At 43.6% G+C, this 25,567-nt stretch overlaps 1 protein-coding gene across 1 annotated transcript in view; it reads left to right on the forward strand.

Annotated features, from left to right (window-relative positions):
- Window positions 1-25,567, forward strand: part of LOC311134159 (inositol 1,4,5-trisphosphate-gated calcium channel ITPR1-like) — a gene marked incomplete at its 5' end in the record, with an annotated part of 152,309 nt that overhangs the window by 36,664 nt on the left and 90,078 nt on the right. The window contains 22 exons of the mRNA XM_084167769.1: window positions 414-497; window positions 611-757; window positions 3,596-3,691; window positions 5,981-6,025; window positions 7,617-7,771; window positions 14,718-14,817; window positions 14,910-15,070; window positions 15,372-15,513; window positions 18,723-18,881; window positions 19,023-19,195; window positions 21,789-21,908; window positions 22,160-22,354; window positions 22,535-22,786; window positions 22,877-23,018; window positions 23,115-23,301; window positions 23,486-23,676; window positions 23,884-24,016; window positions 24,262-24,316; window positions 24,423-24,588; window positions 24,805-24,969; window positions 25,075-25,146; window positions 25,295-25,432. Coding sequence (XP_084023895.1) covers window positions 414-497; window positions 611-757; window positions 3,596-3,691; window positions 5,981-6,025; window positions 7,617-7,771; window positions 14,718-14,817; window positions 14,910-15,070; window positions 15,372-15,513; window positions 18,723-18,881; window positions 19,023-19,195; window positions 21,789-21,908; window positions 22,160-22,354; window positions 22,535-22,786; window positions 22,877-23,018; window positions 23,115-23,301; window positions 23,486-23,676; window positions 23,884-24,016; window positions 24,262-24,316; window positions 24,423-24,588; window positions 24,805-24,969; window positions 25,075-25,146; window positions 25,295-25,432 — 3,078 coding nt within the window. The remainder of the gene's footprint in view (window positions 1-413; window positions 498-610; window positions 758-3,595; window positions 3,692-5,980; window positions 6,026-7,616; window positions 7,772-14,717; window positions 14,818-14,909; window positions 15,071-15,371; window positions 15,514-18,722; window positions 18,882-19,022; window positions 19,196-21,788; window positions 21,909-22,159; window positions 22,355-22,534; window positions 22,787-22,876; window positions 23,019-23,114; window positions 23,302-23,485; window positions 23,677-23,883; window positions 24,017-24,261; window positions 24,317-24,422; window positions 24,589-24,804; window positions 24,970-25,074; window positions 25,147-25,294; window positions 25,433-25,567) is intronic.

The following is a 25,567-nucleotide window of genomic DNA, read 5'->3' on the forward strand; positions in this document are numbered from 1 at the left end:
ATATGTTGTCTTGCCCATTCACCATCTGAATAACATATATACACAATCCATGTCTCAATTGTCTCAAGACTTAAAAATCCTTCTTTAACCTGTCTCCTCCCCTTCATATACACGGATTGAAGTAGATTTAACAAGTGACATCAATAAGGGATCATATCTTTCACCTGGCTTCACCTGGTTAATCTGTCATGGAAAGAGCAGGTGTTCCTAATGTTTTGTACATTCAGTGCATAATTACTGTGCTCCTCCATCCCTGCAAGCCTGTACAAACCCACATGCACAAAAACTTTTTGATGTCACTTTAAGACAAACTTGATGATGTGAATAAACGTCTTTATGTCAACCGTATAACCGAGAATTAAACCAAGTCTTTCCTGACACAACTCACACATGCTTATCCTTTTGTTTTTCAGGTGAACTCTGTAAACTGCAACACAAGTTGGAAAGTAGTTTTGTTCATGAAATGGAGTGACAACAAGGAAACCATTCTTAAAGGGGTAGGTACTCTGATTAGTTGATTGAAATGTATTGGACATAATAACACATTAAACAGGGTAGATGGCTCTCCTGCCCTCATTTTACGGACTGGTGTCTGTGTTTGTGTTGCCAGGGTGACGTTGTTCGGCTGTTCCATGCAGAGCAGGAGAAGTTCCTGACATGTGACGACTTCAAGAAGAAGGAGTACGTCTTTCTCAGGACTACAGGACGCCAGTCCGCCACCTCCGCCACAAGCAGCAAGGCCTTGTGGGAAGTGGAGGTGAGCATAGGACAATGAGATATTAGATACATGGTGTAATTCATGGTACACAATCACATATGACACTGATATTTAAGGACATGGTTACGCGATAACTTTGCATTGCCATGACATTCTGTAGGTTGTTCCAAAGCTAATTACCCTGAATAACTCCTGGGGCCTAATTTATCAATTTTGCGGAGAAACTATTCTAAAATACTACTTACAAACATAATTTAGAATGTTCATACGCAAAGAAAGTGTGATTTATCAAACAATCCTACGAGCATCATACGCACATCGGTAGGAGATCACCATTGATAAATACCAATATTGTTCTCAGCCTCAGTGCTCGTGCACAACCTTGGCTATTTTCATTACGAAACGCCCCTAATTAACCATATATGGTCAAAATCATCCCTTTAAAGCCTATGGGAAATATACAACACCCTGCCATGATATACAATGGTGCAACCAAAAAAAAGCTACGAAAAATTATACTTTTTCGATACTGAAATAGAGGTGTTAGTGTCAGAGGTTGAGTACAACCAAAAGGTTTTATTAGGCTCGCTCAGTTGTGGCTTGATCAGTAAAAATACAAACATACAGTAGCGACAAAGAGAGGACCATTAGGATAATTGAAGTTGCTTTAGCAATGGCAAATATACTTCAAATGAGTAGGCAACACTCACCGATAAGCCATCTATCCTCAACAGCTCCCTCCTGTAGGTGTATAGGCCAACATTGCTGTTCTGAAGAATGAGCGAGTTGTGCGTTCCACCTGGCCACCACATTCAGCAGTGTCTTTCGCGCATCACATAACCTATCACCTGCACATTAAGAGAGTGGAAGCCTTTTCCATAGTTGAACTCATTTTGGGATGGGGCTTTTATTGCTCTGTTGGTATTTGGGAGCCCATTGATTGCAATGAAACCCCTCTTGACTTTAAACTGTTGTGCGATGGTGTATGCATTCAAAACATTGGTTCATCGTGAGCTGTGAGATGCTGATCGGCAAGCTCCCTGCTGAAAAGTGCCTGTTCCCAAAAACCTGAGGGTCCTTGCAAAAATCCAATAAGATCTGTTGTGGGAAACGATATCTGATGAGCCAATCTGTACTTTCTGCAAAAAGATCCCACCTGTCACTAAAAACGTGCTCTCTGCGAAATTAATGTGCCGGTAATTAAACAAACTACTGTACTTTATATGGATTATTATCTTAACAAAATGCACTGATGTGGTCAAATTACACTACATGACCAAGAGTATGTGGACACCTGCTCGTCGAACATTCCAAAATCATGGGCATTAATATGGAGTTGGTCCACCCTTTGCTGCTATAACAGCCTCAACTCTTCTGGGAAGGCTTTCTACTAGATGTTGGAACATTGCTGCGGGGACATGCTTCCATTCAGCCACAAGAGCATTAGTGAGGTCGGGCACTGATGTTGGATGATTAGGCCTGGCTCGCAGTTGGAGTTCCAATTCATCCCAAAGGTGTTCGATGGGGTTGAGGTCAGGGCTCTGTGCAGGCCAGTCAAGTTCTTCCACACCGATCTCGATAAACCATTTGTGTATGGACCTCGCTTTGTGCAAAGGGGCACTGTCATGCTGAAACAGGAAAGGGCCTTCCCCAAACTGTTGCCACAAAGTTGGAAGCACAGAATCATCTAAAATGTAATTGTATGCTGTAGCGTTAAGATTTCCCTTCACTGGAACTAAACGACCTAGCCCGAACCATGAAAAACAGCCCCAGACCAATATTTCTCCTCCACCAAACTTTACAGTTGGCACTATGCATTCGGGCAGGTAGCGTTTTTCTGGCATCCGCCAAACCCAGATTCATCCGTTGGACTGCCAGATGGTGAAGCAGAACGCGTTTCCGCTGCTCCAGAGTCCAATTGCGGCGAGCTTTACACAACTCCAGCCGACGCTTGGTGTTAGGCTTGTGTGCAGCTGCTCGGCCATGGAAACCCTTTTCATGAAGCTCCCGACAAACAGTTATTGTGCTGACATTGCTTCCAGAGGCAGTTTGGAACTCGATAGTGAGTGTTGCAACCGAGGACAGATGATTTTTACGTGCTTCAGCACCCGGCGGTCCCGTTCTGTGAGCTTGTGTGGCCTACCACTTTGCGGCTGAGCCGTTGTTGCTCCTAGACTTTTCCATTTCACAGTAACATAACTTACAGTTGTCCGGGGCAGCTCTAGCAGTGCAGAAATTTGACTGTGCCACGTTGAAAGTCACTGAGCTCTTCAATAAGGCCATTCTTCTGCCAATGTTTGTCTATGGAGATTGCATGGCTGTGAGCTCGATGTTATACACCTGTCAGCAACGGTTGTGGCTAAAATAGCCGAATCCACTAAATTGAAGGGGTGTCCACATACTTTTGTATATGTCGTGTATATGATATAGCCTGTCAAGATACTATGTTGCATGAATTCACAATGGAAATACAATGAAATCGAAGAATGATTGAATTATTACTCTCACAATTTCACACATTTTCAACATATAATTTCCCCATTCTCTAGGTTACGCTTGACAAGCAGTTCCCTCATTCCACCACTTGGCACTGTGCGTACACATGGTCATGGCTGTGCGTAAATTTACACACACTCTCAAGCAAAAGTTCCTATTTTTTAATCTCACACTTTGTGTGGAAATGATCCCACGCATGGTTTACGCACATGTTTGTGCCTACGCATGATTGATAAATGAGGCCCCTGGGATGGAGAGAACCAGGTGAAACCATGTGGGTCGTCCTGCATCTTATAAGATGTTTTTACTTGTATGTTATCAGTCCAGACGTTGTCCAGACAGCTGTTTCTCATGCTGTCAGGTTTTTCATTCTTCTATCAGGTGGTCCACCATGACCCTTGTCGGGGCGGGGCTGGCTACTGGAACAGCCTGTTCAGGTTCAAACACCTTGCCACAGGATCATACCTGGCTGCTGAGGTGAGTCCTCTCACACCGACTGGAATCATATTACATGGTAGTCTACCAACCAAGCACTTGCATGGCTCAATTGATTCATACCTGGGAGCAGTGGCGATTTTTGCATGTAAATCTTGGTGGGGCAAACAAACAAAAAAAAGTTGGATGCATTCCAGCAAAGCCACAACACAACACTAAACAATACATTAATTGTTCTTTAACAGTGACAAATTGTGCCCACAAACTGTTAGGGCCTACATAAAGCTGTCCCAACAGCAGAGTCCAAACAGCAGTCCCAACATCTTACCACTGCTACACCTGGCGATCAGTGGAGCCTTGTCTGGCAGCGAAACAGTTCATTCAGCCTCATTTACTGCCTTTTAAAAAAACATAGCTGATATGGCTGACTTGCTTAAACAAATGTGGTTTCTAATGACAATTGATATGTACAAGCTATGGCATAAGGGGACGACAAGCGGAAAAGAGGCAATCCGTAATTTTGATTAAGACATTAATGAGCGAGCTAGGACGGACAGGCAATATAACTATTTGTTTAGCACTTTTGAAATATACAGCGACAGAATTCAGAACATGGTCCGTTTTTACAGGTGTTCTCCCTGTACACCAAGTCAGAACCGTAGGATAAATAAAGGGGGCATATAAGCAGGCTGCATGTGCACCACCAAGTCAGAACAGTGGCTGAAATTGAGAGGGGAAAATAGATCAAATTATTAGGGTGAGGCACATGGGCTACTAACAGTTTACTACACAACATACACTTAGTATTACTTTCTTAGCTACAGTATACATATCTCCCTGGCATATTACATCATTTATGCAGCAGCATACAATACCTTTTTGGACTCACCTTGTGCTGTGCTCACTTGAACAGGAAGGTGGCGCGATGGTCCTTCGTGGGGAAATTTTGTCATCAAAGTCTGGCATTCTCTGTATTTATGGTGCTTTCAAGATAACTGGGAACTCTGAAAAAAACAAAGTCGAATCATGATGACGTCAGTGATCTTCAGGTCGTAGCTCTAGTAAGAGGCCCGAGTTCCGGATTTACAATTCCGAGTTGGATGATCGTTCAAAACATATTTTCCCAGTCGGACCTAATTTTTTCCAGAGTTCCCAGTTGTCTTGAACTCACTAAAGTCAAGTTTTCGCAGTTCCGAGTTATGTTCTTTTGAGCGCGGCACAAATCATGCTTAATTGACAGCATGGTCAATGTTGAATGTTTATCATTTTAAATTTGGAAAGGAGACCCATATTCCCAGACTTGAGACCACACAGCCACTCCACTGAATAGCAGGCTAGTGATTGTTTTGCAATGCTTGCAGTTAGCCACTGATTCCTTCCAAATCACTCATTGTTGAATTTGCGATTTCCGACTTGTTGTGTAATGTTTATGGCAAATGGCCGATGAGCACCGATACGTTTTATCTATAATTTCTCTTCATTATATATTTTCATATGACAAGGATTAAAAAGGATTTGCCAGTAGATTGTCGACTTGATTCATGATGATGACTGCTAGCTAAGATTTTGAAAGTATGATGTTGACATGATCAGTCCAATCAAAGCTACTGTAGATATAACGTGATTTGAGGTCATTTTATCCGTGGCCAATGACCTTGAGCCTTCTTGGATGGGCACTTCTAATGTAACTCTATGGCAGCACCCATCCAGCTTGAATTTATGAGCTCTACCCGTAGACTTGGCGGTGACGTAGTGTCCCCATGAGTGACAGAACACTGAGCCAATCACGGCGCAACTAGAGAACATTACCAACACCTACGCTCAGTATTTTCCGCTGGCTGCCCCACCACCACAGAAAGCACTGAGCTAGGCTGAAACACCTGCATTTTGGAGCTGCCTTACTCAAGAAAGCAAAAAAAAGAGACCATGTTTGTATGCGGCTTTATTAATTTATATATTTTTTTACATTGTTACAAACTGATATGTGACACGTATTAATGCCAAAATAACATGCGAAACAGGCAAACCCCCCAAATTATTATTATTATTATGATTATATATATATTTTTCTTTGTGCAAAAAATGTGGGCCTCAAAACAGGTGGGGCTCTGGGGCCCTGAATGACGGGTCGCCACTGCCTGGGAGTATAATGTGTACAATCATCTTGCAGTGCTTCATTATGCGATCTGAAAGTCCTAACGACGTGTCTTGATTAAGTTTAAGTTGGACCTGATCTACTTTATATTCACTTATAAGAGGAATATGTATTGCCTCTTGCTTCCTCACATGTTGGAGTTAAGTATCCCATTCTGGTTCTTGATATTTTTTCAGGTGAATCCCGACTATGAGGAAGAATGTCCTGAGCCCAGATCCTCAGTAAGTCAACCAGAGACTCCTCTATGTCTGTGTTTCATGTCTGAGCTGTGTTTGCTCTGTCTGGCCCTATCTACTGCTGCTGATCTAAACTTTCAACTCTGTGGTGGATCTTGTTTTCCTCTCCAGGTGGTGGATTTTGTTCCCTTTAACTTCCAGGTACTGTGTCTGTCCTTGTGTGTTTCATCCTCTCAAATACTTCATTGATGAATTGAGGGATTCTTTAACTATGATTTAATAGCCAATTCACCCTCTTGAAGAGAACTAAACGAAATCTCTGTCTGACTTCCTTAATTCGGGTCTCTCCATTCAAGCCACTGTTTGTGTGTAGTGTGTTTGAGTAGTTCTTATGAAAACCATTCTCTATTACCATAACATTTGAAGCTATTTCTGTATATTCTGAAAGGAGAGTGTCTACTTGTAATAGGTTTACAAATGCAATGGCATTGGCAGTTGTGGTAGATCGCCACTGGATGTAATCATACCATATTCTCTGTGTATGTTACTGGAGCTCAGCCATAGATGGCAGTAGAACACCATCTATTACTCTGTGTGGAGTGTGTCTATGAAGGGGAATATGCCAAAGAACATGATCTTCTGGGGTAGAATCCAGGGTCTGTCTTCTTTCCATAGTTTGATTCAGTTTCCTTCACTTATTGTATTACATTCATAAAAACTCACTTATTATATAAGCCCTTAGCCTAGCCGAGTGGCACAGCGGTCTAAGGCACTGAGACGTCACTAGAGACATCACTACAGACCCGGGTTCGATCCCAGGCTGTATCACAACCGGCCGTGATCGGGAGTCCCATAGGGCGGCGCACAATTGGCCCAACGTCGTTAGGGGAGAGTTTGGCCGGGGGGGCTTTACAAGTAGGCCGTCATTGTAAATAAGAATTTGTTCTTAACTGACTTGCCTAGTTAAATAAAGGTTAAATAAAAGATGAGTGGTTCCCAAACTTTTTCCATCGGGGGGGGCCCTCCTTCCATCATTGGGGAACATCATGCAAATGTTTTTATTTATAGATTTATAGATCATGTAAATCTAGATGCATTCTGAATTGAATTAGCCTTTAGATCAGTCAACTTGACAGGATGAGTCAACAACACATTAGCTCTTCTAAAAGTGGAAAAGGTCTCTGAGTTGGCGTAACTCCCATCTCAATATAACTTCTTGCTCAGTCCTCTGAATGGTACTGATGAGTACAGCTAATACAAGGAGAGATGTGTGGGTGGGTGTATTTGTCTTGGGGGAAGGATGGAAAGAATAATGATTAACTTTCCTTACTGGACTGTAAAGCTGGAAATTAGAAAATCTCTTTGACTGCAGTAACCCAAACAATGTTGCAATGCTTTAACATCTTAATGTGATCCACTGATATAGCACTGATGAAGTTATTGTTGCCATGCATAAGTCTAACTACTGTATAAACCGATTAGAGGAAACATATCTGAAACATCTTCATGCCTCTCAGCCTCATCAGTGTTACACACAGTCAAAGTAATATCGCAGCATTATTGAAATGATGAACTGAACTGCTGTGTTGGGACTTCAATATGAACTAACAGTGTCCTCTCTATACTGTACCTCCAGTTGGACTCGGACCATGAGGCCCTGAGAGCGCGTTTGCGAACCCCCCAGGAAAGGGTCATGTACCAACTGGTGTCCGTTCCTGATGGCATGGACATCTCCTCCATCTTTGAGCTGGACCCTACCACCCTGAGAGGGGGGGACTCCCTAGTGCCCAGGTACACAGCCAAATATCACACCTATCCACACATGCTATACATGCTATGATCTGTCTTTAATCACATGTTCAAACAACCTGGTCTAAATAGCACAGGCAATGCTTGATGCAAATCTGTCTGGTGCCCTCTTTATCCCCACGTGATCACCCCCACAGGGACGATTTTGTCTCCTGTCTTGTGCCGTCAGGTTATTAGGGAGTGGTCCAGGGTTAGTTGGGGTCAGTGGAAGGAGTGGGCAGGACTCTGCTTCCTCCTGTAGCGGCCATGTTACAGGCTGCTGCTGCTGACAGTCACGTGTTGTTGACTGGATGGGGCACCCACCGTGACATATGAAACTGCTCTTCGCATCTTCATAGAGACAGAGAAGGGACCTCAGGGTTGTCTAATCATGCAGCCTAGTTAGTCTGAGAAACCAAAGAGCAGCTTTTACAGTTCAGAGAAGACCATTTCAGGGCTATTGTGGGATAGCAAAAGAAATGTCAAATTGTTTGTTCTTTGATCTGAATAGAAGGTTTGCAGGACAGCTTAGCTCAGTGGTGCACATGATGCAATTTTTTGTTTTCAAAGTGATTCATATTTCTAAGATATCTCACCATCTACCACAGAAATGTGCTGTTATGTGTTCACAAAATCAATCAGAACTCTGACCTTGCTGAGGTGATACCGGACATTGGCCATTCACTTTCTGTGTGTGTGTGTTGTAGGAGGGAGTCAAGTTTGTTTTCTACTAGCTAATAATAGTCAGGAAAGTCCCGGTATGATTTGAAGCAGGAAACCATGGTGATGGGGCAGACTGCAGCACTGCAGGCTAGTTGCAACATGTCTTGATCTAGCCACGTTCCCGTCCCCTAACTAAATACAGAAGCCAGATGTTGAATAGCCATCCATCCGCCCCCACACAGAAAACACACCATCATATTTCCCATGAAGTAAACTGCTCTTTCAGACGCCTACTTCCAAATACATCGGAATTATCAGGTCCTGTCCATATACTACTGCATGTATGGACATCAGACAATGTGATATTAAGGTGTGCTCGATCGAATGTATTTATAAAGCCCTTTTTGCATCAGCAGATGTCACAAAGTGTTTATAAAGAAATCCAGCCTAGAACCACATGTTTTCTCATGTTATATACTGCTAAATTAAAGGAAACACCAACATAAAGTGTCTTAATAGGACGTTGGGCCACCACGAGCCAGAACAGCTTCAATGCACCTTGACATAGATTCTGGAACTCTATTGACTGAGACACACACACACTAGTGTGAGTAAAGATGACTAGCTCTCTCATGTGCGCAACAAGGCATAGATTGCTGACATACCATATGTCTATATTTACCTTTGCTGGGTTCCTTCCTCTTCACCTTTACTGACTGTATCATGTGCAATGGGGGTGTTTGCTAAAATAACAATAGTGTGGTTGTTTCTGCCACCAGCATCACATCAGATAAGGCCAGCGCCTCTCCCCATAGTGTCAAAGCTTGCATTGTGTAACGTTGTCAGGTGCGTGCCTGCCTTCTGGCTACTATTGGCTGCAACCTCGCCCTCGGCTCCTCCTCCCATCCCTCCTTACCTGAAATAACCCATGTTTTCCAGGATACGGGCAGGCAGGCTGGGCTTTAGGTGTGAGTCATTAGAGTGAGCATGGTGGATGGTCTACACAAAGGTAAGCCTGTTAGTCTAATGGGTCATTACGCAACCAGGCCAAGAATACAGCCAGTGTCTGGTGTACTGTCTGTGCCTACGGCCAGAGAAGGTGGACACCAGAGTATGTGAGCGGAGCTGAAGGGAGCGAGGAGCGGAGAGTGCTCAATTTGACTGGAGCACGGAGCGAGATTCCCAAAGGCTGGAGTGTCGGCCTTCTCGCCCCCGCTCCAATTTCACTCCAATAGTGCTCCAGTAGTGCTCACTTCACCAGCTCAGGGCATGACCGGCCCAGCATGCATTTGCAGTCTACTTGTGTGCTGCTATAGCCCCTTGCTTAAGCTACTGTCATGAAGTTTGCTAAATATTTTCATAAAGAGATTGATAAAACACACAAGTGCAACATCAAGGTGACTTACAAAGATGAGGACCAAGAGCAAGGGAGGGAGTGCGGTGATGTAGTGTCCACAACTAAATAATCATTGTGGAATCTGAAAAGACACATATCCCGAAATCATGATGGTGTAGCCTACTTACTACGTGCACATGCTAAAAGAAAGGAACGAGGTGGGTAGCTAATTAAGTGTCATTTATCAACCAAAAATCACATCTCTTAAAAGTTTCTTTCATTTTTGTTCTATTATCTATACAATAGGCCATCAGTGATTTTGGCCCAATAGGCCTGGCATATTCCAACTTTCAAGGAGCTTTCTGTTTTCATTGGGTTAGGCATATATATATATATATATATATATATATATATATATATATATATATATACACACAGTGCCTTTGGAAAGTATTCAGACCCCTTGACCTTTTCCACATGTTGTTATGTTACAGCCTTGTTCTGAAATTGATGAAATTGTTTTTTTCCCTCATCAATCTACACACAATACCCCATAATGACAAAGCAAAAACAGGTTTTTAGACATTTTTGCTAATTTATTCCAAATTAAAAACGGAAATATTACATTTATGTAAGTTTTCAGACCCTTTACTCAGTACTCTGTTGAAGCACCTTTGGCAGCGATTACAGCATTGAGTCTTCTTGGGTATGACGCTACAAGCTTGGCACATCTGTATTTGGGGAGTTTCTCCCATTCTTCTCTGCTGATCCTCTCAAGCTCTGTCAGGTTGGATGGGGAGCATTGCTGCACAGCTATTTTCAGGTCTCTCCAGAGATGTTCGATCGGGTTCAAGTCCGGGCTCTGGCTGGGCCACTCAAGGACATTCAGAGACTTGTCCCGAAGCCACTCCTGCGTTGTCTTGGCTGTGTGCTTAGGGTCGCTGTCCTGTTGGAAGGTGATCCTTCGCCCCAGTCTGAGGTCCTGAGCGCTCTCTAGCAGGTTTTCATCAAGGATCTCTCTGTACTTTGCTCCATTCATATTTTCCTCGATCCTGAATAGTCTCCCAGTCCCTGTTGATGAAAAACATCCCCACAGCATGATGCTGCCACCACCATGCTTCACCGTAGGGATGGTGCCAGGTTTCCTCCAGATGTGGCGCTTGGCATTCAGGCCAAAGAGTTGAATCTTGGTTTCATCAGACCAGAGAATCTTGTTTCTCATGGTCTGAGAGTGCTTTAGGTGCCTTTTGGCAAACTCCAAGCGGGCTGTCATGTGCCTTTTACTGAGGAGTGGCTTCCATCTGGCCACTCTACCATAAAGGCCTGATTGGTGGAGTGCTGCAGAGATGGTTTTCCTTTTGGAAGGTTCTCCCATCTACACAGAGGAACTCTAAAGTTCTGTCAAAGTGACCATCGGGTTTTTGGTCACCTCCCTGACCAAGGCCCTTCTCTCCCGATTTCTCAGTTTGTCCGGGCGGCCAGCTCTAGGAAGAGTCTTGGTGGTTCCAAACTTCTTCCATTTAAGAATGATGGAGGCCACTGTGTTCTTGGGGACCTTCAATGCTGCAGACATTTTTTGATACTGTTCCCCAGATCTGTGCCGCACACAATCCTCTCAGAGCTCTACAGACAATTCCTTCGACCTCATGGCTTGGTTTTTGCTCTGACATGCACTGTCAACTGTGGGATCTTATATAGACAGGTGTGTGCCTTTCCAAATCATGTCCAATCAATTTAATTTACCAAAGATGGACTCCAATCAAGTTGAAGAAACATCTCAAGGATGATCAATGGAAACAGGATGCAGCTGAGCTCAATTTCGATTCTCATAGCAAAGGGTCTGAATACTTATGTAAATAAGGTATTTCTGTTATTTATTTTTAATACATTTGCAAAATTTACTAAAAACCTGTTTTTGCTTTGTCATTATGGGGTATTGTGTGTATATTTCTGAGGATCTTTTTTTATTTCATCAATTTTAGAATACGTTTGTAATGGAACAACATGTGTAAAAAGTCAAGGGGTCTGAGTACTTTCCGAAGGCACTGTATATAAGAAAAGCTCTGCATCCCTGCCCAGCCTGGCAAGAGTGGCCAAAAGGGTGTTTAGCATCCCCAGTAGCTCTGCAAGTGTGGAGAGGATATTCTCCGCTGCTGGCCTGCTCTCCCTGCACCATCACATGAGCCTGAAGCCACAGACTCTGGCCAAACTGTTGTTTCTAAAAATGAATTCAAAGGCACTGTAGACTGAGCTTAATTTGTATTTAATTCTAAGTAAGTCACAGGCTATATGTGCAATTTATAGACTATAATGATTTAACACAACAAAATGTTGTTTAAATGCTGCGCTCCTAATGTGCCTGACTCCCTACCAGCCTAGTGTGTCGTACTCGCAAATACTTCACAATGTATTTCTTTGTAGGCTATAGCCTTGAAATAATTGAAATAATTCATTTCTTATATGCTGTTTAATATGACATGTAGCATATTTGAAATTTTGAGCTTTTAATTAAAATCATATGGTTTGGTTTCAATACTTCAATACCAAATGGTAGGTCCAGGTAGTCACAAAAATAGATGGGTGTTGGTTAAATTGTGATTTCAATGAAAGGAGCGAATTTGAAGTAGAATTTTTCCCCCTGTGAGCGCAGAGCAGTTTTTAGCGGAGCGGTTGGAAACACCGCTCCATGAGCGATGTGCAGGATTTCCGACTGCTCAACTCCGCTCACATACTCTGGTGGACACACATAGAGCCCGACCAATATATTGTTTCACCAATATAATCAGGCCTTATTGGCATTTTACCGATATATAATTCCAACGTAATTCGATAAATAGGATGCAAAAACCTTCTACAGACCTAGCCTGGTTTCAAATCTGCATGTGCTTCAGGGAAGAGAACAGAGTAGCCAGAAGATTCCGACCCTACCGTTACGCTTGTTTACCCAGACCTGCACTGGGGTCGGAACGCCATCATGGTTAGATTAAGACACAGCAGAGCCGGCGCAAAATATGGGTCGGAAAAACTACCTCAATGCAGGGATGGGATATACCACTGTACTCCAAATGTTACCTTTATCCAAACTGATACACCGGGAAGATTGAAATACTGCTATTTTTTCCAGAAAACTGCCCTTTTCGTCCCCGTGCTAGGTAGCAGTAGCAACAGCACATCGTGTTGAACAACAAAGAAGCTGATTAGCTGGCACTGCTGTTTTGGCACACAAAACATAAAAGTATTTGTATTTTGGAACTAGATTTTCATACATCTTGTTTGAGGACGTTACAGCAAGTCATCACACCCACTAGCGGTGAGAGACCACTCTAAACATCATTACCATTATCATATATATATATATATATATGCTCATAGCGAGTGAGCGAGCATCGTTTGGGGGAGAGGCACACAGTGCTGTCTTCTCTCTTTTGTATTGGATAACTCCTCATGTTAGAGCAATGACAGTGTTGTTGTTATTGTAGGGGTCACTACTAGGGGGTCACTACTGTACTGACTCAGCCATCTATGACCATGCAGAGTGACCATGCATGCTTGTACAGTTGAAGTCGGAAGTTTACATACACTTAGGTTGGAGTCATTAAAACTTGTTTTTCAACCACTCCACAAATGTCTTGTTAACAATATATAGTTTTGGCAAGTCGGTTAGGACATCTACTTTGTGCATGACACAAGTAATTTTCCAACAATTGTTTAGAGACAGATTATTTCACTTATAATTCACTGTATCACAATTCCAGTGGGTCAGAAGTTTACATACACTAAGTTGACTGTGCCTTTAAACAGCTTGGAAAATTCCAGAAAATGATGTCATGGCTTTAGAAGCTTCTGATAGGCTAATTGACATCATTTGAGTCAATTGGAGGTGTACCTGTGGATGAATTTCAAGGCCTACCTTCAAACTAAGTGCCTCTTTGCTTGACATCATGGGAAAATCAAAGGAAATCAGCCAAGACCTCAGAAAAATATTTGTAGACCTCCACAAGTCTGGTTCATCATTGGGAGCAATTTCCAAATGCCTGAAGGTACCACGTTCATCTGTACAAACAATAGTATGCAAGTATAAACACCATGGGACCACGCAGCTGTCATACCGCTCAGGAAGGAGACGGTCTGATGAAACAAAAATAGCCCCAGATCGAGGGAGATTATCAGTGGTCTTGTATGTCTTCCATTTCCTAATAATTGCTCCCACAGTTGATTTCTTCAAACCAAGCTGCTTACCTATTGCAGATTCAGTCTTCCCAGCCTGGTGCAGGTCCACAATTTTGTTTCTGGTGTCCTTTGACAGCTCTTTGGTCTTGGCCATATTGGAGTTTGGAGTGTGACTGTTTGAGGTTGTGGACAGGTGTCTTTTATACTGATAACACGTTCAAACAGGTGCCATTAATACAGGTAACGAGTGGAGGACAGAGGAGCCTCTTAAAGAAGAAGTTACAGGTCTGTGAGAGCCAGAAATCTTGCTTGTTTGTAGGTGACCAAATACTTATTTTCCATCAAAAGAAAAAAAATCTCATTTTGTCTGTCATAGTTGACGTGTACCTATGATGAAAATTACAGGCCTCTCTCATCTTTTTAAGTGGGAGAACTTGCACAATTGGTGGCTGACTAAATACTTTTCCCCCCCACTGTAATAGGACAGCAATATTTGCCCATCCAAGTTGACAGAGCATAACAGAGTAAACACAGCTGGTATTCCCCAGTAATCCCAAATACTTCTGCAAACAATATAAATATTTAAATAAAGCTCACTTTTCTAGGCTACTGTAAGGTTGACACTGGAAAAAATAATCTGAAGAATTACAATCCACAAACATGATTTAGCATTATAAAAGGCCTCTTAGAAGAATTCTCATAGAGGTAACTAGTATAGTGGACTGTTGTTGTTTTCTGTATTGGTGCAGTCCTCTGAGTTGCTCTGTCCTGTTCCCTCAGGAACTCTTTCGTGAGGCTCCGGCACCTCTGCACCAACACATGGGTCCACAGTACCAACAACCCCATTGACAAGGAGGAGGAGAAGCCTGTCATGTTACGGGTGAGTGGTTGGGAAGGATACTAGTGTGTGACCTTTGGTCGGACTTGTAAAATCTATTTATTGAAAGTATGTTTTACACGTCGTTCTTTTAGATTGGCACATCAGCGGTTAAAGAAGACAAAGAGGCCTTTGCCATAGTGCCTGTCCCCCCAGCGGAAGTCAGAGACTTAGACTTGGCCAACGATGCCAGTAAAGTGTTGGCATCCATTGCTGGCAAACTGGAGAAGGGCACTATAACACAGAATGAGAGGAGGTAAAGTGTGTGTTTGAAACAGATGCCGGCAGTAACCTTTGACCTACTGTATTACATTGTCGTAAATATCTGGTAGATTGAAAGTAATTTAAGAAGATTGCTGTTAACATTTGGTAGAACTATTATTTTTCATGTTGAGAAGTGTCATCATTTAAGGTCCACCAGGTATTCCATAGTTTTTCTCTTTTTAGCTATTGTTGCTGGCTCCTCTCTCTGGAGAGGCTGGCTGTAGGAGTTGGTGTTATCTGGGATCCTGGTGGAACCATTCATTCCTCCTTGGCCCTGTATCTCTGGTCTCCAGGTTTGTCACTAAGCTTCTGGAGGACCTGGTCTTCTTTGTGTGTGACATCCCCAACACTGGCCAGGATGTACTGGAGATCATGGTCAACAAGCCCAACCGAGAGAGACAGAAACTCATGAGGGAGCAGAACATCCTCAAACAGGTACAGCTCATTGTACTCAGCTATTGTATGCAGTAATCATGTGCCTAAGAACCAGATTTATATTGTTAGCACTGAGCCAGTGTGCCCGAGGAGGAAGTCCGCTGTGTGCAGCTCACCCTGCACTAACATAAAGAACATGAGCACATCTACTGCTGCTAAGCTTCCCAGTAAAGCAATAAAAACAAGTAAGCATCCCAGAAGAAAAGTGCTCGAAATAGCCCACGTTAACATATGTAGTTTAAGGAACAAGGTTAATGAAATCAATAATTTGCTAGTAACAGATGACATTGATATTTTGACTATCTCTGAAACTCACTTAGATAATACCTTTGATGATACAGTGATAGCAAGGTTATAACATTTACAGAAAAGATAGAAATGCCAATGGTGGAGGTGTTGCTGTTTATATTCAGAACCACATTCCTGTGAAGATTAGAGAGGATCTCATGTTAAATACTCTCTCACCTAAAGCCCATTCTGGTGGGAAGCTGCTATAGACCACCAAGTGCTAACAGTCAGTATCTGGATAACATGTGTGAAATGCTTGATAATGTATGTGATATCAATAGAGAGGTATACATTCTGGGTGATTTAAATATTGACTGGCTTTCATCAGGCTGCCCACTAAAGAGAAAGCTTCAAACTGTAACCAGTGCCTGCAACCTGGTTCAGGTTATCAGTCAACCTACCAGGGTAGTTACAAACAATACAGGAATTAAATCATCAATATGTATTGATCATATCTTTACTAATGCTGCAGAAATTTGTTTGAAAGCAGTATCCATATCCATTGGATGTAGTGATCACAATATAGTAGCCATATCTAGGAAAACCAAATTCCAAAGGCTGGGCCTAATATTGTGTATACAGTCAGTTTTGTAGTGATTCCTATGTTGTTGATGTAAGGAATATATGTTGGTCCGTGGTGTGTAATGAGGAGCAAACAGACACTGCACTTGACACATTTATGAAATTGCTTATTCCAGTTACTAATAAGCATGCACCCATTAAGAAAATGACTGTAAAAACGGTTAAATCCCTGTGGATTGATGAGGAATTGAAAAATTGTATGGTTGAGAGGTGTGAGGCAAAAGGAATGGAAAATAAGTCTGGCTGCACAACCGATTGGCAAACTTATTGCAAATTGAGAAATCATGATACTAAACTGAATAAAAAGAAGAAGGAACTACACTATGAAACAAAGATAAATGACATAAAGAATGAAATTAAAATGCTTTGGATTACCTTAGATTACATTTTGGGAAAAAGGTAAACTCAGCTCCATCATTCATTGAATCAGATGGCTCATTCATCACCAACCCAACTGATATTTTCAACTACTTTAATTATTTTTCGGCAAGATTAGCAAACTTAGGAAAGACATGCCATCAACAATCGCTGACACTACACATCCAAGTATATCTGACCAAATTATGAAAGATAAGTATTGTAATTTTGAATTCCGTAAAGTGAGTGTGGAAGAGGTGAACAAATTATTGTTGTCTATCAACAATGACAAGCCACCGGGGTCTGACAACTTGGATGGAAAATTACTGAGAATAATAGCAGACGATATTGCCACTCCTATTTGCCATATTTTCAATTTAAGCCTACTAGAATGTGTGTGCCCTCAGGCCTGGAGGGAAGCAAAAGTCATTCCGCTACCTAAGAATAGTAAAGCCCCCTTTACTGGCTCAAATAGCCGACCAATCAGCCTGTTACCAACCCTTAGTAAACTATTGGAAAAAATGGTGTTTGACCAGATACAATGCTATTTTACATTAAACAAATTGACAACAAACTTTCAGCATGCTTATAGAGAAGGACATTCAACAAGCACAGCACTTACACAAATTACTGATGATTGACTGAGAGAAATTGATGATAAAATATTGTGGGGGCTGTTTTGTTAGACTTCAGTGTGGCTTTTTACATTATCGATCATAGTCTGCTACTGGAAAAACGTATGTGTTATGGCTTTACTCCACCTGCTATATTGTGGATACAGAGTTACCTGTCTAACAGAACACAGAGGGTGTTCTTTAATGGAAGCCTCTCCAACATAATCCAGGTAGAATCAGGAATTCCCCAGGGCAGCTGTCTAGGCCCATTACTATTTTCAATCTTTACTAATGACTTGCCGCTGGCTTTGAGTAAAGCCAGTGTCTATGTATATGGATGACTCAACACTATACATGTCAGCTACTACAGCGACTGAAATGACTGCAACACTTAACCAAAGTTGTAGTTAGTTTCAGAGTGGGTGGCAAGGAATAAGTTAGTCCTAAATATTTCTAAAACTAAAAGCATTGTATTTGGGACAAATCATTCACTAAACCCTATACCTCAACTATATCATGTAATAAATAATGTGGAAATTGAGCAAGTTGAGGTGACTAAACTGCTTGGAGTAACCCTGGATTGTAAACTGTCATGGTCAAAACATATTGATACAACAGTAGTTAAGATGGGGAGAAGTATGTCCATAATAAAGCGCTGCTCTACCTTTTTAACAGCACTATCAACAAGGCAGGTCCTACATGCTCTAGTTTTGTCACACCTGGACTACTGTACAGTCGTGTGGTCAGGTGCCACAAAAAAGGACTCAGACCAGGGCAGCACGGCTGGCCCTTGGATGTACACAGAGAGATAATATTAATAATATGCATGTCAATCTCTCCTGGCTCAAAGTGGAGGAGATATTGACTTAATCACTACTTGTATTTATGAGAGGTATTGACATGTTGAATGCACCGAGCTATCTGTTTGAACTAATGGTGCACAGCTCGGTCACCCATGCATACCCCACAAGACATGCCACCAGAGGTCTCTTCACAGTCCCCAAGTCAAGAACAGACTATGGGAGGCGCACAGTACTACATAGAGCCATGACTACATGGAACTCTATTCCAAATCAAGTAACTGATGCAAGTAGTAAAATTAGATTAAAAAAACTGATTAAAAAAACACCTTATGGAACAGCGGGGACTGTGAAGAAACACAAACATAGGCGCAGAAACATGCATATACGCACTATACACATACGTACACATGGATTTTGTACTGTAGATATGTGGTAGTACTCAGCAGTAGTATCATATACTTTGGGCCTGGGGTACTTATGAGGGTCAATGTTAAGTTGACCTCTCCACATTGTCAATTTGAGTGTCACAATTTAAATTATATATGAAATCCATATCCCTCTTTAGATTTTCAAACTTCTCCAAGCCCCGTTCACAGACAGTGGGGATGGTCCCATGCTGCGATTGGAAGAGCTTGGTGACCAGCGCCACGCCCCCTTCAGGCACATCTGCAGGCTCTGCTACCGGGTATTACGGCACTCCCAACAAGACTACAGGAAGAACCAGGTTGGTGGGCAGAACTGATTGATTGCATCGATCAACTCAGACACACAGATGCAGAAATGTGCTAGCTAAAAGGCTAAATGTACTTAACCTGTTAGTTGTATATTAGAATGTTCCTGACCCTCACTAACTCCTCCTCTACAGGAGTACATAGCCAAGCAGTTCCGCTTCATGCAGAAGCAGATAGGCTACGACGTTCTGGCTGAGGACACGATAACGGCCCTGCTCCACAACAACCGCAAGCTTCTGGAAAAACACATCACGGCCGCAGAGATCGACACCTTTGTCACCCTTGTCAGGAAGAACCGGGAACCCAGGTGAGACCAAGAGAACGGGGCGATAGGATGGGGGCATGCCATGGGCCTGATTCAGAAGGTCGTCTGTGGATGGAGGTTTGTTTGTACAGCACCAGCCAGGGAATGTAGTAGATGTAGATGTATTCAAATGTATGCATGAGGGTATCAGAGGATGGGATTGTGTTGGACCCTGGCACTGGAGGTAATTGCTGTCATTAGTGCTGTCAAGCTCCAGTCTTGTGCTGCTGGTGATATGAGAACCATGCTGATCCAAGGGTCTGGATAAAGGGGGCTTTTACTGGGGTCTGATGGAGCTGGGAGGGGGACTGGGACTGGAGCCTTCTGTTTCCAGCAGCACAGGGCTGTAGCAGGTCACTGAGCCTGAATAAGCCTACTCTGGGAGCCTGTAGTGTGGCTACTGGCTAGTGCACTGTTGTAGGCCCTGTAGTTTCAAGTTTCAATGTCACATGCACAAGTACAGTGAAATGCCTTTCTAAACCCAACAATGCAATAATCAAGAACAATGTATTACTAGAAAAAAAAATAGAATAAGAAATATGAAATACACAATGAAATAAGTAAGTAAGCATACTATATACAGGAAATATTTAAAAGTCAGTTCCAAAACCATATTTACATGTGCAGGGATACTGGAGTGATGGAGGTAGATATGTATAGGGGTAAGGGGACTAGGCAGCAGGATATAACATAAACAGAGTAGCAGCAGCTTGTATGTGAGTGGGTGTGCGGGTGTGTAGAGTCAGTATAAATGTATGTGCATATTATGTGTGAGTGAGAAAATTATGGAGTGAGTGTTTGTGTGTGTGTTGGAGGACAGTGTGTGTAGAGCCCTGTTAGTGTGCATAGAGAAAGTGCAAAGATTGAAATAAAAGGTAAATAAAGATAAAAGGTTAACTCATATAGTCTGTGTAGCTATTTTGTTAGCTATTTATCAGTCGTGTTTCTTGGGGATAGAAGCTGTTCAAGAGCCTGTTGGTGTCAGGCTTGATGCACCGGTACCTCTTGCCTTTGCGGCAGCAGAGAAAATAGTCTATGGCTTGGGTGGTTGGAGTCTTTGATGATTTTCAGGGCCTTCTTTTCACACCGCCTGATATAGAGGTCACTGGATGGCAGGGAGCTCGGCCCAGTGATGTACTGGGCTGTCCGCACAACTCTCTGTAGCGCCATGCGATCGAGGGCAATGCTATTGCCATACCAAGCTGTGATGCAGCCAGTCAATATGCTCACAATGGTACAGCTGTAGAACGTTTTGAGGATTTGAGGGCCCATGCCAAACTTTTTCAACCTCCTGGGGGAAAAGAGTCACTGTCACGCTTTCTTCACGACAGTGCATGTGTGTTTGGACCATATTAAGTGTTTAGTGATTTGGATACCGAGGAACTTGAAGCTGTCTACCTTTTCCGCCCACCCATTTCCTGTAGTCCACGATAAGCTCCTTGGTCTTGCTGACGTTGAGGGAGAGGTTGTTGCTCCGGCACCACACTGCCAGGTCACTGACCTCCTCCCTGTAGGCTGACTCATCGTCGCCAGTGATCAGGCCTAGCACCGTTGTTTCATGAGCGAACTTGATAATGATGTTGGAGTTGTTCGTGGGCACACAGTCGTGGGCGAACAAGGGAGTACAGGAGGGGACTAAACACACACCCTGTGGGGCCACTGTGTTAAGGGTCAGCGTGGCGGAGGAGATGTTGCCTACCCTCACCACCTGGGGTCGGCCCATCAGGAAGTCCAGGCTCCAGTTGCAGAGGGAGGTGTTCAGACCCAGAGTCCTAAGCTTGATGACGAGCTTGGAGGGGACAATGGTGTTGAACACTGAGCTGTAGTCAATGAACAACATTCTCACATAGGTTTTCCTCTTATCTAGGTGGATGAGGGCAGTGTGGAGAAATTGAGATTGTGTCGTCTATGGATCTGTTGGGGTGGTATGCAAATTGGAGTGGGTCTAGGGTGGCTGGGATGGTGGAGTTAATGTATACCATAACCAGCCTCTCTAAGCACTTCATGATTACAGAAGTGAGTGCTACAGGGCGTTTGTCATTGTGACATGAAGCCTTAGAGTTGCTGAGTACGTGCCCTGGAATACCATCGGGGCCCGCTGCCTTGCAGGTGTTGACCTGATTAAAGACCCTTCTCACGTCGGCCTCAGAGAGCGAGATCACCCAATCCTCTGGGTCTGTGACGGCCCTCACACCCGGCTCAATGTTGTTGTTGTCAAAGGTGCATTAAATGCATTGAGTTTATCTGGTAGAGAGGCATTGTTGGGCAGATCCCGGTTGGATCTTCCTTTGTAATCCGTAATGGACTGTAGCCCCTGCCACATGCAGCGGGCGGCGGCGCCTTTGTATTAAGATTCGACCTTATTCCTATATTGTCCTTTTGCTCATTTGATGACTCTGTGGAGGTCATAGTGGGACTACTTATTCCTGTCTTCGGCCGTAGCATCAGGGTTGTCTACGATAGCTCTGTGTGCGGAAGCCCTTTTCTTCAGTTTAGTGCCAACCTCTGTGTTAATCCAGTGCAGTGGTGTAGGCCTCCTCCCTGGCAGCTGGGCCTGTATGTTGACCATCCCCTTGTATTTGACCCTTATCTCCAGGTTTCTGGACTACCTGTCTGACCTGTGCGTGTCCATGAACAAGTCCATCCCAGTGACTCAGGAGCTCATCTGTAATGCCGTGCTGGACCCTTCCAACGCCGACATCCTCATCGAGACTAAGTAACCCCCCCCCTCCCTCCCCCCAATGTGATGATCATCACTTGTTTTAACCCTAGCACTAAAAACATGAGCGTGGGTGTGTGCATGTGTTTGAACATAATACTGATGCTTTCCAATTAGATTGGCTCAAATAGTGTTATTAGAAATGCTGTTGATTATGAAAACAAAGACTGATGTGTGTTTCATTATTCATTATTTTCTGCAGTTACTTTGCACTATGTTGACTGTCTGTTTTATTTGCCGCCGACCAGGCTAGTGCTGTCACGCTTTGAGATTGAGGCTGTAACAATGGGGGAGACTCCCATAGAGACGGAGGAGGACGAGGAGGAGGTGTGGCTCTTCTGGAGGGACAACTGCAAGGAGATCAGGAGCAAGAGTGTCAGAGAGCTGGCCCAGGATGCCAAGGAGGGCCAGAAGGAGGACCAGGAGGTGGTCAGCTACTACAGGTCAGGGATAAGTGCCTTAAAGGCTTCAGAATGAGTTAAAGTTGGATAGTGGGTGCTATGAAATGTTTGGATATACAGTATGTAAAAGCATATGGGACAGTTTGATTGTCTATGTACGTAGCCTGCTTTCAGACTAAAACCCTGTCCAGATGTTAAAGTATGCTCCTCTCCCCTCTGCAGGTACCAGCTGAATCTGTTTGCGCGGATGTGTCTGGACCGTCAGTACCTGGCCATCAATAAGATCTCTGGCCAGCTGGACGTGGACCTGATCCTGCGTTGCATGTCTGACGAGGACTTGCCCTACGACCTCAGGGCATCCTTCTGCCGCATGATGCTGCACATGCATGTGGACCGCGACCCCCAGGAACAGGTCACGCCAGTCAAGTACGCCCGCCTCTGGTCCGAGATCCCCTCCCAGATCGCCATCGACGAGTGAGTGGGGTTTACGGGTTATTAGAGTCCTATCAGAGATATTCTGCGTTACCTGAGCCTTTTCACAAGAATGTTCTCTCACTTTCTAAGCTACGACAATGATGGGACCACCAGAGATGAGATCAAAGAGAGGTTCTGCCTGACCATGGAGTTTGTGGAGAACTACCTGATGTCTGTGGTGTCTCAGAACATCCCCTTTGACGACAGAGAGAAAAACAAGCTCACCTTTGAGGTAGGTTTCCCTGGAAACATAACAAAGTGTCAAACAGAGAAAATGTATAATATGGAGAATTATCTCACCTCTGTTTTCACTTTTCTCTATTAAAAGGTAGTGAACCTGGCAAGGAACCTCATTTACTTTGGCTTCTACAACTTCAGTGACCTGCTGCGACTGACTAAGATCTTATTGAACATATTGGACTGTGTTCATGTCAGCACCATTTACCCCATTACCAAGCTGGAGAAGGGAGAGGAAAAACAAGGTGAACACCCGACTTCTTCCTGTCTGTCAATTGGTATTGGCTGTTACTGATGTACTGTAATTGAGGTGCGCTCTCTCGCTCTCAATACCCTTCCCTTATATGAGGAATCATGTTGGAGTTCATTAGGTTTGGTTAATGTGTTGTGTGTGAGTAAGCACCCCAGTTCAACTCTGAGGTGTGTGTGTATTTTTGTGTGTTTGTGTGGGCGTGTCCACAGGCAGTAATGTGATGAAGTCTATCCACGGGGTGGGGGAGCTGATGACCCAGGTGGTCCTCCGAGGGGGGGGCTTCCTCCCAGTCACCCCCACCCACCAGCCGGAGGAGGGTGTGGTCAAGACCCAGACAGAGCCGGAGAGGGAGGACATCATGGTGATGGACACCAAGCTCAAGATCATCGAGATCCTCCAGGTAACTCCTGCCCCTGTCATCTGGCCTTTCATATAGATTGTCCGTTGTTGTATCCAAATATCTTGGCTTTGATTTCCCATAGTATCAAATACAAATGTATACAAAATCTAGAATGAGGACATATTTTTCTCAGTATGATTATTCTTAGTGGTGAGCTCTAAAGCCTGTTGTTTTAACTAACTGATGTGCTCTGTTCCTGCCCACTAGTTCATTCTGAATGTGCGGCTGGACTACAGGATCTCCTGCCTGCTCTGTATCTTCAAGCGGGAGTTTGATGAGAGTAACCCTCAGGGTGATAATACACCATCTAGTGCTAGTCAGGATGGAAATAATATGACAGGTCAGCATACTGAAAACCGAAGCCTTGCCTTTTTGTCTTACTGCTTTTACCCTCAAGCTACAGACACTACAGAAATAACAGACACTACAGACATAACAGATGCCACATGTCCTTATACCCTTAGTATTTGTATTTTTAAAAAAAAATCTGATATTTATCAAGTTCGTTTGTGGTGTCGAAGGTTTCTGAAGTATAGCCTTCAAACGGGCTTCACAAGAATGTAAATGCTTCGTTTGTTTTGTTAGGTGCTCTAGATTTTGAGAACATAGAAGAGCAGGCAGAGGCAATCTTTGGAGGAAGGTAAACCTCTCATTTTAAAACAATGCAGTGTCAGTCTCCATAAAATGACTGTTTAATACTGGAATACTCAGTCCCCAGTGTCTGAGCCTGGTGTGTTGTTCTGCAGTGAGAAGATCACCCCTCTGGACCTGGATGACCATGGAGGGAGGACCTTCCTGAGGGTGCTACTGCACCTCACGATGCATGACTACCCTCCCCTGGTGTCAGGGGCCCTCCACCTGCTCTTCAGACACTTCAGCCAGAGACAGGAAGTCCTCATGGCCTTCAAACAGGTAGGCCTCCAACCAAACCCACAGGTCCCACAGCCACAAGAACACACAGGTCCACTGTATCATTTCTCCTCACACTCAAGAATCGTATCTTCAGTTAGAAAGTCATTAAATGAATGAGCATTAAAGTCATTTGATTACAAGGCAATTAAAGTCCTAGCTTGCTGTGAAGATTAAACTTAAGTCTAAACTGAGGTATATCCCTTCCTCTTCCCTTAGGTCCAGCTCTTGGTGACCAGCCAAGATGTGGATAACTACAAGCAGATCAAGTCAGACTTGGACCAGCTGCGCTCCATCGTGGAGAAGTCGGAGCTGTGGGTGTACAAGAGGCAGGGGGACGATGACGGAGGGGACGGACCCTCAGAGTCCGACCATAAAAAGAAGGTATTGCTTCAAAACTTCCCAACGGTTATAGTACATCTGAAGGCTTTTTTTGAATGCTTCATATGAATATGAACAAGCTCTCATTCGAACTCTGTCCATGTGCAGGGGGATTCAGGCAGCTCAGACAAAAAGAAGGAGGAAAGCAACAGCAGTTACAACTACAGGGTTATGAAGGAGGTACCATCTTCTTCTTCATTTTCTCTAATCTTTGAGTTGGCGGTGTAAGGAGTCATTGCCTTCACTCTTTTTTAAGATGCTGTCAGTCATTAGATATGTATAAGGCAGACAGTCTCTGAGCCCCTTCTCTCTTCCCCTGTGTGTTCAGATCCTGCTGCGGCTCAGTAAGCTGTGTGTCCAGGAGGGCGCATCAGGGAAGAAGAGTAAGAAGCAGCAGCAGAGACTACTGAGGAACATGGGGGCCCACAGTGTGGTGCTGGAGCTACTGCAGATCCCCTATGAGAAGGTACTGGAGAATATGATGGGTTAGACCTATACTCTCAACATATCCCTTTATAGACTGACCAAAAAGGCATGAAGCAAACACTAGAGCATTTATGCTATATAGTTGTACATAGGCTTGGTCAACAATTTCATTTGT

The sequence above is a fragment of the Coregonus lavaretus genome (genome assembly GCF_964263955.1).
Source record: "Coregonus lavaretus genome assembly, chromosome: 8".
Lineage (NCBI taxonomy): Eukaryota > Metazoa > Chordata > Actinopteri > Salmoniformes > Salmonidae > Coregonus > Coregonus lavaretus.